Genomic DNA, 13488 nt, shown 5'->3' with positions numbered 1-13488 from the left:
GCATGTTTCCAGTCGAGAGTGAAGTAAAATTTTATGTTGCGGTATGAGTTCAGACTCAGGAAGACTAAGCGACTGCGTACAGGTTAGGACGGTGGAAAGTATACAAAAAATGGAAGTTGGAGGCAAAGCAGGTGGGTCATCTCCTGCGGAGTGTTCTAAAGTTGTGTGATCTTTATGTTATCTATTACAAGATCTCATTTACAAGTGAAGAAAATGTGTTGACATCTAAATTGGATCGCCTAGAGAGTGGGCTTAACTGTTGGGTGAGTGAATACGAGATTTGCAGAAGAGTTAAAAATTTCTAGATGATTTGTGTTTCCACAAGCTTATGAGGATTGAGTTTAATCTCACTATGGCAATAAGGCAGCAATGGAGTATGTGCGTTATGAGTTGTTGGGAGTGTTTTGATCTATGGCTTCGAGCCAAGTTGGGGAGTTTTCTATTGATTAGCTAATTGTACGGTTATGTGCTATGTTGGTTCCGATTTGAGGCATGCTGGCAAATCAGTTCTGGTTGCGGAAATTGAGCCGAGGATGGCACGAGTGAAGAAAAATTTTGACAAAGGTTATATAGTGCTTCGTAGATGTGTGAGAATCACAGGATGCCTTGAGTTGTTGATGGTAAAGAATGCTCGGTGCATAGAGCAGGAAGATGCTTGCTTGTATTGTGATGAGGTCATATCCTGCGGTGTCAGAGTGCTAATGAGGCACGGGTGGTTCTGTTCATTTGATCAGGCTAAATGCAGTTAAATAGAGTAAATGACTCTCGAGAATGGTACTAATGTGGTCGAGATTCTACATATTACAATTGGGTATCTTAAATTTGTATATGTGATTAGAAACTGAGTCTCCATTGGGAGAGGTCAAGATGTGTAATTTTTCTATATCAATTATGGGCTTCTATGTAGCACTATCAAGAAGGTACAGGTAATGGCTCGGAATTCGTAGAATATTTTATGATGTTTTGACTTGCGAGGTAGCAATTGGAAGGTACGAAATCGTTCGTGGGATGTGAGACAGCATGGTCTCGTGATTCAAAGTCACTCGGGATGAGTGCAGATAGATGGTGTTATATGTTGAATGCAGTTACCATTATTCCTAAGGAATCAGGGTAAGTCGAAAGAAGATGGATTGGTTAGCCATTTATCTGATGGCATATTGGTGGTTGAGATCAATTCCTTCAGCATGATCAAGTTACGCGTGTGATTTGTGGCGGTACAGGTGAGTCCTGTCGTCCATCGTAACTGATGTTATTCAAGAGTATTCCATTGTTATGGGCCTGTTATGTGTAGGCAGATCCGGAAAGGGTTATGGTGGGTTAGACCACTACTTAGAGATTTCATATTCTACGGTTATGAGAATTCACCTGTGTGTTGCTATGGTTCTCCTGAAATGAGTTAAGTGGAAAGTTTTATATAATGAAGTGTTGATCTAATAGTGGTTCCGAAGCTTTGAGAAAAGGGTGTCCTATCGTATGTTGGCATGTTGGGTGCAATGAGTGGTATTTGAAGTGAAGATAGAGGTAACAGCTCGGTATGGACAAGGATGTCACGAGCTCAGATGAGCAGGAAAGTAGTTTCGACGTTTAAGGTGAGTCGGTATTGTCTTCAGCGCCACCTGAGAACGGTGTTTTGTGAAAAGGCCTTGCATCCTGGTTGATAATTCTTGATCGCTTTTCAGCGTTAGTGCGGTCGATGGTTTGGAGGTGCGACCCAGTTATCTGTAATGGTAGGTTGTGGGAGGGTGTCCCACAGGAAGAGTGTGTAAGTATGGCAGTTAGTCACTTGATTGATGGAAGACTTGAACCAAGTATGAAGGTTGTGTTAATATCGTTGAATTGAGAATATATGCCCAGAGGGCACTCAATCTATTGAGTTGTGGTCTACGGATAATTCCTCCGACTTTGATGGATGTTCCTATGTGTTACGAGCAGAAGATGAGTTGTTAGGGACCTTTGAAAGGTAATTAACCTAGTTCAGTGTGATCAAAATCGGTTTGAGGTCGATGGATGGATTCAAATGAGAATATGGGCTCTATGTCAGGCCAAACGGGTTCATTTCAGTGATGCGCTCCTTTTAGAGGAGTCAGGGTGTTATTTCGTTGTCAGATGTTTTATGCAGTGATACACTGCGTCGTGTAAGTTGTGAGACGGTTTGAGAAAATGCTTATGTGTTGAGGATCCACGTAGAAATGATGTTTCTGAGCAAAATGGCTCTCGATATTCAGATTGTATATCGCTCCTCAGTTGAGCTTAAGTTTTGGTAGCTTATAGCGTTATATGTCCCCTCAGGGACGGTATTATGCACTTAGCGTGCTTGTGACCGAAATTTGGTATTTTATATTAATGAGCAATTTATCTCGATGTACACCTCCTTAGGTGAATGTTATGTGTGGATCGGGTGGCACGCCGCCATGAGTGTGTTATTTGGATCGGGTTGCGCGCCGCAACAGTGTGACATTGAGCATAGTTTCCTATATGCTATTTTTGTATGCCTTACTACCTATTTTCTAAGGAGAGCACGTATTAGTGCGTGAGCTAGGCAGTTCCTTCCAGAGTTCGTCTTCCTTTTTGTACCGCGATTTAATCGGTACCTATCAGCACCTTGTGGCATCATACGAGACTTTTGATTATGTACGGGGTGGCTTATTGCCTAAGGGATTTGTACTGGATGAGGTCACGCATTGGGACGAAGTTATGTGGAGGTATGATACTGCGAGTAGATTTGTGTGTTCTGTCTCTATGATAGGAGGCGGGCTCTCAGTTTTGTGTTGTGATGGTACTGGAGGGCTTGAAGTACAGCTCTTTCATTTGAGCCATTTTCATGATTTGGGTATGTTCGGACTGTTGCTTATTTGTACACGTATTGTGCGAGTTGTGGCTTAGTCCTGTATTAATGTATAATGTCACCAGAGTAGTGTGTTGATTAGATAAGATCGTTGGGATCTTTAATGAGTACGAGCAGATTCGATTTCAGTATGTTGGAAGGATAATATCGAGCTTCGACTCAGAAATTTGATGTAGTATTTGCCAAAGGAGAAGTGGTTTCATGAATGGTTGATCTGAGAAATGGTGATGGTTTACTGCGTGTTTTAGTTATCAGTTGCAGTATATGTAAAAGTATTAGAAGGAAACTTTAGTTGATAAGAGATTTTCTACCAATATTCGAGTGTTGTGGGCAACTGCTGTGAATAGAAGTTATCGTTTCGAGTGTTTGGGTTATGTAGTATATCATATGATTGCACCTGAGGCTGCAGGTATGGGTTATTACAGTTGGTTCGGGCTTATTCTGAGTATAGATGTGAGGTTCTGATCTTGTGTATGATTTCGGAAAGTGCAATGTGGTTCTATGGTTTATGGACTAGATGGATTGTGAAATTTCAGCTATGTTGTGTTATCGGACCTATGTGAGATAGGGTGACGTGGGATCACCCCCGGGTATATGCATGGTAAGGTTATTCGGCGATTTGTTGGCTTTTAGAACAACTCTGGGTACGTTCGAGGACGAACGTTTGTTTAAGTTGGGGAGGATGTGACGACCCGACCCGTCGTCTCATGAGTTACCGCCCCATTTCCCCCATTTTATGCTTCTTCATGTTTCATCATCGGTATTTGGTGTGTTAGAGTTGATTTGGGTTGGTTTTGGTAGGAAATGAGGCACTTAGTCTCTTTAAGGAAGGTTTGGTTTGGAAAAGTCAATCGGATGTTGACTTATGAGTTAGAAGGCTCGGATATGAATTCCGATGATTCGGTTAGCTTCGGGGGATGATTTGTGACTTAGGAGTGTGATCGGAAGTGATTTTGGAGGTCCGGTGTAGAATTAGGCTTGAATTGGCGAAGTTAGTATTTTGGCGAATTCCGGTTGATAGGTGAGATTTTGATCCGAGGGTCGGAATGGAATTCCGAGAGTTGCAGTAGCTTCGTTAGGTGATTTGGGATGTGTGTGCAAAATTTCAGGTCATTCGGAGGTGTTCTGGTTGGGTTTTTGATCGAATGCGAGTTTCGGAAGATTTGGATGAACTTACACTTGAATTTTATGTAATTTGATGGTTTAGGTATTATTTGTGGTGTTTTGATGATTCGAGCAAGTTTGAATAAGGTGTTGGGTCATGATTGTGTTTTTGGTTGAGGTCCCGGGGACCTCGGGGTGATTTCGGATGGCTAACGGGATGAAAAATTGAAGCTGGAGATTGCAGGTTCATATATGGTATCTGGTATTTTCGCACCTGCGGTTATGGGACCGCAGGTGTGGTCACGCAGAACGAAGGAAGATCGCAGAAGCGAATTTTGTCCGGGAAGCTGTTTCCGCAGAAGCGGTTAGGGAAGCCGCATCTGCGAAGCCGCAGATGCGGGAATGAGGTCGCAGAAGCGGACCTTGGAATTTTGGAATTTCTGCAGAAGCGGAAGGAAGCCGCAGGAGCGGAAGTCGCAGAAGCGACAAATGTACCGCAGATGCGGAAACAACTGATCAGAAGAGGTTTTTATTTCCTTCGCGAATTTTGAAGGAGTTCATATTTTTAACTTCGGACTTGGGGAGTTTTTGGGCGATTTTGAAGAGGAAATTCAAGGACTTCGATCAGGTAAGCATCCTTGGACTTAGAACACGATTTTATCATGCAAATACATGAAATTAGACTGAAAACTCAAGGAATTAAGGTCAAAAATGGTGGTTTAGGGCTTGAAACCTAAGAGAACAAAAATGGGAATTTGAGGGGTCATTTGGACTCCGATTTTGGTGTTCTTTATATGTATAGACTCGTGGCGAGATAAGGAATCTGTTGATGGTAAATTTACTGATTTTCGAGAAGTGGGCCAGGGGCTCGGGTTTTTGCTAATTTCGGGAATTTAACTATTTTTCGATTGTTTTCGATTGGGTATTGTCCCATTAGCATATTGTGACGTATTCATTGTGGTTTTGGTCAGATTCGACACACGAGGAGGTTAATTCGAAAGGCAAGGGCATAGCAAGCTAGGACTTTGGCCAGCTTGAGGTTAGTAATAAATGTAAATGCTGTGTTGAGGGTTTGAAACCCCGAATTTTGCACAACGTAGTGCTATGTGAGGTGACTTGCACGTCGGATAACGGGCGTGGGGTAGAGCACCGTCGGGAATTGTGATTTGGTCCGTCCCGCTTAATAAAATTACTACCTAATTGATTGTAGTTTTTGTGATATCCTTATAAAAATGGATTAATTGTCATAATTGGGCTTCGTGCCAACTACTTGAATCCTTCAGGGATTATTTTTACTGGTTTCTTACCATATTTCTAGATATTGAACTCAGTCCTGGTATTTAACACTGTTTAGTAAACTCAGCCATTTCTTTTCAAAAAGTAGAAACTAAAGTAATATTTTAAATGAAGTTTGGGCTGAATATTTTTATATTATTGTGCCGAAAGGCTTATGTGATTTTGGACTGAGTATGGGATCGGACTGTACGCCGCAGTGGTATGATGATGATATTGATATGAGGCCAAGGGCCTGATTGATGCCACGAGATGGCTTATATTGCGCTTGGGCCGTAAGGGGCTCCTCCCGGAGTCTGCACACCCCTAGTGAGCGCCGTCGATGTTAAATAAATGGAGCGGACTGCACACCGCAGCGGGGTACTGGAGAGTACCGGTTTATGTGTTGCATTGCATATTTCAATTGTCATTTATTCTTTATCTGTAGTGGTATTATTATAATTGTCTTCGCTGCTTTACTGTATTTATAGCTTTACCTTGTGTTTATTTGGGATTTCTTATCCTCGGACTTTATTTATATTTATTACTTTCTGGTTTGGAAGTACTCACAATACTCCCTGCACCTTGTGTGCAGATCCAGGTACACCACAGGGTGAGTGAGGATTTGTTTAGCTGAGCAGCAGTATCCGGGAGTATCGAGGTAGCTGCAGGGCGTTCGCAGCCTTGATCTCTCCCATCTATCTTTATCCTTTTATTCGTATTTTTCCTAGACAGACTTGTGATAGGTGAATATTCTGTATTAGAGGCTCATGTTCGTGACACCAGATTCTGTGGGCTGATTAGTATTTTTATTTTGGGGTTTCGAATGTTAGAAATTATTTCAGAAATTCTGCATTTAATTTGGTATTTTAGTTGTGAATATTTATTTATCCTCTGTGATTAATCGGTCAAGGTTGTCTAAATGGTCGGGCTTGCCTAGCAGTGTGTTGGGCGCCATCACGATCGGGGTTGGGTCGTGACACATCTGTAATGACTTGTGTTAGAACTCCCTTTGTTAACTATGACATGTTTCTCTGCTATTTTATCACTCAGCATGTTCACTTGATTTCATACACCCCTTTAGTGATTGTTTGAGGTTTTAGAATAGTCATCTCAATTTGTTTGAACTGCTTCATCATAAATCCCTAACACAGCCCGGACCTTCTTTAGTTAATAAGTCTAATGTGCCAATACTAGAATACCTACACGTGTTATTTGACATGAGTTCACTTGCTCATATTGCTCTGAATCTTTGCAATGTTTTTCTTGCATATATAATGTGTTTGATTCAGTGTTAAGGCCTTTCTATCAATTATGACCATGTATCCCTGTTAACATGTCCTTCAGAATGTCTTTGGCTCACCTAATCTTTGTTACTTCAGTGATTACCTGGTTTGTCATAATATGTGCTCCCTATCATGTCTTGCTTCCTGATAAGGGTTAACATGTTTATCTTATGACACTAAGATGTATACTTAGCATAATTAAGACCTCTTAGGTTTTTAACTTGTTTGGTAATTTCTGTCAATCTTGTAAACTTGTTTCTCCCCTAACTCTTTCAATATGTGGTTGTTATGTGTTACTTTACTAAGTGTTGAAATCCTGTTGAACCTGTCTCTGAGTCCTGCTGAACCTCCTTCTAAGTTGCTCTGTGTTCTCAACTTCTGCCCCTTAACCATTGCCCACTCTCTCTCATTCGTTACCTATGCTATTCTGAACCTATCATTCTTGGATGGCTGAAAGCCAAGGCCACCAAGACTCTTACTACTGACCTCCCTAGTGTGAGCGCTGCTCGGGGTCCATGTGAGACCCTTGTGAATCTAACACACTAGGATTTGGTCCCTAGTCTTCCTTGAACTGTTTCTGATTAATTTCTCTAGTGTGAGCACTGCCCTGGGTTCTTGAAGCCCTTGGGAACTCTGACACACTAGAGATTTGGGTTCTGTATGCTTATCCTTGAAACATGGGTAAATCACTCACCACTGGTCATGTTGTATCTATGAACATGAGCTTCTAGAGCTATTGTGATTTGAAGGCCTAGCCTGTCCAGGTGTATTTGGGCCTGTTGTAGGCTCCCTATTGTTATACGTACTTTGTAATTTATTACATCAAATTCTGATCTATAATAATAATTCTGTAACAACAATTTTGGGGTGTTAGTGAAACTGAGAAGGGTTTCTTATTTTATATTTATTGCTATAAAAGTTGGGTAGAGATCCTGCCTATAGGTCCAACAATGTGTTATTATGTATATGTGTTAAAAATCATGCCTATAGGTCCAACAGTGTGCTATTGCATGTTCAATTATTGTGTGTTAGAAATTATGCCTATAGATATCTTATTACGATCAGCCATTATATGTTGGCAATCCTGCCTATTGGTTCAATACTTGGTTTAATTAGAAATCATGCCTATAAGAAATTGAATATTCAATGTGTGTGCCAAAAAACCTCATTCACATGCTGTTCTGTTTACAAATTATAAAAATCATGTCTATAGGATCTAAAATAGGAACCAAATTATAGAAATCATATCTATAGGTTTGAATTAACCTAATTATCATTGCTGCCCGTTTGTTCATGAGTTTCCAAACATTGTGATGTTACTCTCACCGGAAAACATGCCTATAGGATCAAAACAAATAATTCTGGATCTGTTTCTGTGACCTGCCACTGTCTACTATTGCATAAAAACGCCTAGATATCATGCCTATAGGTTTAACCCCTATGTTTAAAATATGTTGGCAAATCATATAGGTTTTGGAAAGTATAATGGATTTTGCGTATAACTATCCGCCCATTAGATCCAGATTCATATAGAGATCCTGTCCATAGGTTTCTGCACTCTTAACAATGTAAAATCAGCAACTGTCTTTGCAAATCTGACTTGCGTGCATTTGTTGTCTAATTGCAGAGGCCAACTTGAGCCCTTTACTTGCTTATAAGTGAAAGTGCAATGTGTTTTTGTATGTCGCCTAGCTTTTGACATTTTGAGCAGCCTAAGTTAAAGTCTAGAACCACCCTGAAATAGAGGTCCAAATACCTCCTGGACCATAGGCATGGGACGGGTAGTGCTCGCATAGGATACGACTTAGAACTGACTAGTGAGCTTTAGGTAAACAACTTAAAGATAGTAATTGGATAGCAGGAGATGATAGTCTGTGCCTGCTGAATAATATGAGTAACACCCCATCTCGAGGGATTTACGAAGTATTATTTATGTTGCACGGGGTGATCCTTTAGGCTAAAAACTCTACAAAAAAAATAGCGTTTAGCGACGGCCGCATTCCGTCGCTAAATCAATGTTTTCTGTCGCTAAAGTTGTTTAGCGACGGATTCAAGTTGGTCCCAAAAATCCTCGTTGCTAGGCTTATAGCGACGAAAAATACCAATCCGTCGCAGAATTAGCGACGGAGTAGCGACGACATATTTTTGTAGCAAAGTTTAGCGAGGGAAATATCCATCGCTATAGAGCTTGTTTCTGTCGCTATTTTGATGCTTTTCGTCACTGCAATACATAATAAAATTCGTCGTTTGTTCTTATAGCGACAAAATTGTCCGTCGCTAGCCGTGTTATAGCTAATTGTCCCTGCTTTTTGCAACAAAAACCTTTTGTTTTAATTTTACGCGATAATTTTAGCTACGGAACGTATCCGTCGCTGATTTATTTTTACTATATTGCTGATTTTTTAAATTCTTTTTATTTATTATTTTAAATGTACTATGTTCAAACATATTACATAAACTATTAAATACACTTAATAAAAAGTCACTGATATTAATATAAATTCAAAAAGGTCCAAAATATATAGCATAATGCATATAACAGTATCATTAAGTACAAAAAATCCACAAGGACCAACAATAATGTCCAAACAAAGTAAGCTAACTACGCTAGGCTGGAGAGTTACGGTCATCATCAGAACCCAATGCATGAACCTCATCAATGTTAGCAGCAGTAGAAGATGTTGGAACTGTAGGTGCCATATCAATATTTGGCTGATGCGAGGGTAAGGAAACTAATTCGCGTACCCGCTCAACGATTACAGGAACTATATGATCTGTCAGTGAAGGAATCAATCGCATCACTAACTCATCCAGATTCTCTGTCGGTGTTGATTGAGAATTTGGAGGTGTTATTGACGATGTAGCATCAGATCCAAGAGAGCCATGAAGATTTGGCCCGTAGTAGCATTTTGCTGCGATCCAAGACCATATACTCTTCTTTACTTTTCTCCTCCTGCGGCTTGATAATATGCTTTACACTGATCAATGTCAGATTGAGTTTGCATTTGTTGTTGTAATATCTCCTTATATTTTTCCTGTAGAAGAATTAATAAGAACATTCAATTTACAAAATGAAAAAAATATATGAAAGTAAAGGAAATTAAAAAGTTATCTTACATGTACGATTCGGGATTTCTCAGCAACAAAAGATTTTCCATCATTACCATGTGTATGGACGTGCAAATGCAACTCATTTGGTGTTGGATCTCGACCCTTTTTAACAGCCTATACAAAAATTATTCAATTAAGAAGATAGAGAAACATAGAAACTAAAGTCAGTATCTATATATTAAATTATTCAAACTCTTAGTTCTATTTTCCAGTTTAGACTAAAGTCAGTATCTATATATTGACTTCAAATTGGAGTGGAAATATAGAAACTAAATTATTCATTAAATACCATTATCTGATATTTTCCAAAACCAAGATTTTAGTAGCTGTTTAGCTTTTGGATGAAGACAAAAGGCTTTTAAAATGAGCTGACTTAAGTGTTTCAACCAACTTAACAGGTAAATATAAAAGACAATGCAGAACTAGCTTAAGAACATGAGTATCTACTCAACAACACACCTAATAGTATCATGATCAAAGATCCGGGGAAGTTACTAGTTAAATTGTTCAATGTGGATTAGGAAATGGCTGACAGCTCAAAATCTAAAAAGAACTCAAGAAAAAAAAGGGAGCAGTAAATGTATAAAGAAAAATATAGAAGATGCTATCAAATGAGCTATGGATCAGAACACTATCATTACTCAAAACAGCTTTGATAAACTGATGGAGGATGGAGGAAGATAAAGGAAATAGTGATGATAGACATGTTAGTACACATCAGGAAAAGAATCAAACAAGTAAGTAACAAGAAAGAAGAAGAGGAAGCTACAGATGAATGGGCAAATGAGTCTTCATTAGATGATGAAAACACATCAGAAGAATCCTTAGATGAAAGTACAGAGAAATACTTTCAAAACAAACATGTGATAGTAAAATGCATGAAAAGAATATTGCCAATGTTACATTTTATAGAAATATATTGAGAAGATGTTTTTGTAGGAAATTTTAAGAGTAAAAGGTCTTCATAGTAAAAGCATGAAACACTCTTATCAGTTTTGTCTTCTGCTTAATATTCTTGAGAAACTTGACTGTCTGTTTTGATTCTATCAACTGTTTGGTGTTATGGTATCTCCTCGATCAGTTAAATTCCGCTAGAAATCCTTTGTCCCTCATCAGTTTTTTTAACAAACCACACACACAGTATAAATATACCTGAAAATGTTTGGGAATATGCAAAGGATAGAACAGATACTGATAGTAAAAGCAGGGACAAGACCAAAGCAACTGCAACTGCAACTTCAATTCGTGGAGACATGATATCATACGCACAAGTGAACATGCACACAATACAAATCCAGGGAAAAGTTATAAATACACTTACAAGTCTCTTGTGATGCTCCCCAACACTGATAGAGCCACCTGTATGAGTCCCAGTGGCAATTTCGCTCCCACCACAATAATTTTTTGCATTTATTTCTGACTTTTCAACACACTTAGGATCTTTCCAAAGTCTCGACCAACTTTCCCACACATTATTTGGAATAGTGTCCGGTTGCACCATATTTGCTTTTAGTTTGCTAATAAAATCACTGTATCTTCTTGCTGCCCTACGCTCCCATTGGATCTGCACCGCACTATCAATTGAAGAATCCCAGTAGAAAGCCTTCTGAAATAATTTTATAAAGTAATAACATTAATAAGTAACATATAAAAGTTAATATACTTTCGAAATCTAATTGTGATGGATTATACCTTGAATTCTCCAAAATAAATTTTTTTTAACTCATTTGAGACATTTTTCCAGTTGAATCCATTAGGATCAAGTTCATTCTTGAAAGACTTAGTTATAAACTCAGAGCATTCATATGAAGGCTCTAACCTAAACAAATTAGAAGACATTATTTAAAGGAATACCATGTATCAATAACAATATACCAAAAGTAATAGTACAAGTATGGACTAACCCTGCAGGAGAAAGAGTAACAAGCGTCCGTGGTCGGCGGGTACTGCTACACTCAGTTTCGCCTATTATGTTGCTTTGAGAAGATGTACCCTCACCTATTGTGTTGCTCTGATTAGGTGTATTTGGAGATGGTTCCAAATTAATCATTGCATGAACACATGGCAATCATGACTTTTCATACCAAATAATTTATACTTGTCTGTGTCTAGGCACCGACTCAAATTCGAAACATACCCATCTGGAAGATTCACATTTTCCAACCAATTGAACAAGGCAATTTTTTGATTCTTCTCTATTGTATATGCAGCTTTGGGATAGCTTCCATCAATAGGATTCTTTGCCAATTGCGGTCGATCGCAATAGTTTACCATATCTTCACGTGCCTTTGGATTGTCTTTTGTTTTGCCATCAACGTTAAGAACTGTGTTAAATACATTATCAAAGACGTTCTTCTCAATATGCATGACATCGAGATTATGGCGGATCATGTTATAGCTCCAATAAGGCAAATCCCAAAAGATGCTTCTCTTTTTNTGAGACATTTTTCCAGTTGAATCCATTAGGATCAAGTTCATTCTTGAAAGACTTAGTTATAAACTCAGAGCATTCATATGAAGGCTCTAACCTGAACAAATTAGAAGACATTATTTAAAGGAATACCATGTATCAATAACAATACACCAAAAGTAATAGCACAAGTATGGACTAACCCTGCAGGATCAATAGATGCATTTACTCCAGGTCATACAGGGAACCAGGCAAAGTGTTATGCAGAGCAATCAGTAGGAGCCATTACTGCAATCATGGCTTACATATTGATACAACTTCAAAGGGTGGTATTAGTACCTGGTGCTCATTCCCTTCGAGAAGTACCAATTATAAGCAAAAGCAGGAATGTTAGAGGCAACAGGTACAACAGATGGAACAATTCACATAGCATGTGGAAGCAGAACTGGACAAAATGTGGACAATTCCCCTACTGGACAGGAAATTCAGATTCAATGGGTACAAGTTGGACTATAATATTGATGCAAATTGGTTAAAGGGCAGCAGAAGTTCGACATTTGCACAGCACAAGGTAGTATTCCAGCCTAAAAATTGGAATAATACAGGTATTTTTTCGAAATGCAGACCATACTGGGAGAACATAGTGGTTAACTGGCCAAGGAAAAGATTACTAAAAGATCAAGAAAGAGAACAGCAAGGCAGTACCAAATCAACAATGGCTACCAATGTACAATTCAAAAGAGGTTATGGATGCAAACATCGGGTAGCTTGGTTTAGACGGCTTCAATGGTTAATTTTTAGTATATGTAATAATGCTAGATCTCATTTCAATATTAGGATAGAAGTAGGTATCAAAGTTTATTTTCTACATTTTGTAAGACCTACAGACATGTTTGTTTTTTATTATTAGATATATATATAAAACCAGCCCTAGGCACACTGCCTAGTGGATTTTGCTATAAAAAAAAAGGCAAACAATGGCAGCAACATTTACTTGCCCTTTAACAAGTCAGGATTAAGCTAGCATAAAAACAGAGTAAACATCAGGAGAAGTTTGAAATCTCTCATAGAACTTTACTACAATTCCTTAATATTGAAGAGGAAGACCATGCGCGGATAGGAAATATTTTGACTCAGGATAATCACACAGAAGAAAAAAGAACTACTGCTATATGAATACAAACAATTGAATTTACAGAAGAAGAGGAACAAGGTAGTAAGTACTGCACAAAGAAGCTTACCTTATCAAGGACATGCAATCCCTAAAATCAAAGCACGACTTCGAGTTTCAGAATTCTACAAACACACGACTTCGAATTTCAGAGATCCGCAGCAAAAAATTGCAATTTCAAAGGTTTTCTTCTATTTTTCAGATAGGTATTAAAAAATCACTTTTTAACACAAGAAAAGTAACGAAATTGTCAAAGATTTGACACTTAATTTGTCAAATATCATTGTCA

General features: G+C 38.7%; 1 protein-coding gene across 1 annotated transcript; it reads right to left on the bottom strand.

Annotated features, from left to right (window-relative positions):
- Positions 1-9023: 9023 nt before the first annotated feature.
- LOC109206214 lies at positions 9024-11668 on the bottom strand. Its single transcript, XM_019369012.1, is given in 6 exon segments — positions 9024-9425; positions 9428-9542; positions 9625-9732; positions 10940-11224; positions 11311-11437; positions 11523-11668. Coding segments are annotated over 6 exon segments (1092 nt in total). The 3' UTR covers positions 9024-9114.
- Between the last annotated feature and the right edge of the window lie 1820 nt (positions 11669-13488).

Source organism: Nicotiana attenuata, unplaced genomic scaffold, assembly GCF_001879085.1.
Source record: "Nicotiana attenuata strain UT unplaced genomic scaffold, NIATTr2, whole genome shotgun sequence".
Lineage (NCBI taxonomy): Eukaryota > Viridiplantae > Streptophyta > Magnoliopsida > Solanales > Solanaceae > Nicotiana > Nicotiana attenuata.
The sequence above is the reverse complement of the archived record's forward strand: the minus strand, read 5'-3'. Positions and strand labels throughout refer to the sequence as shown.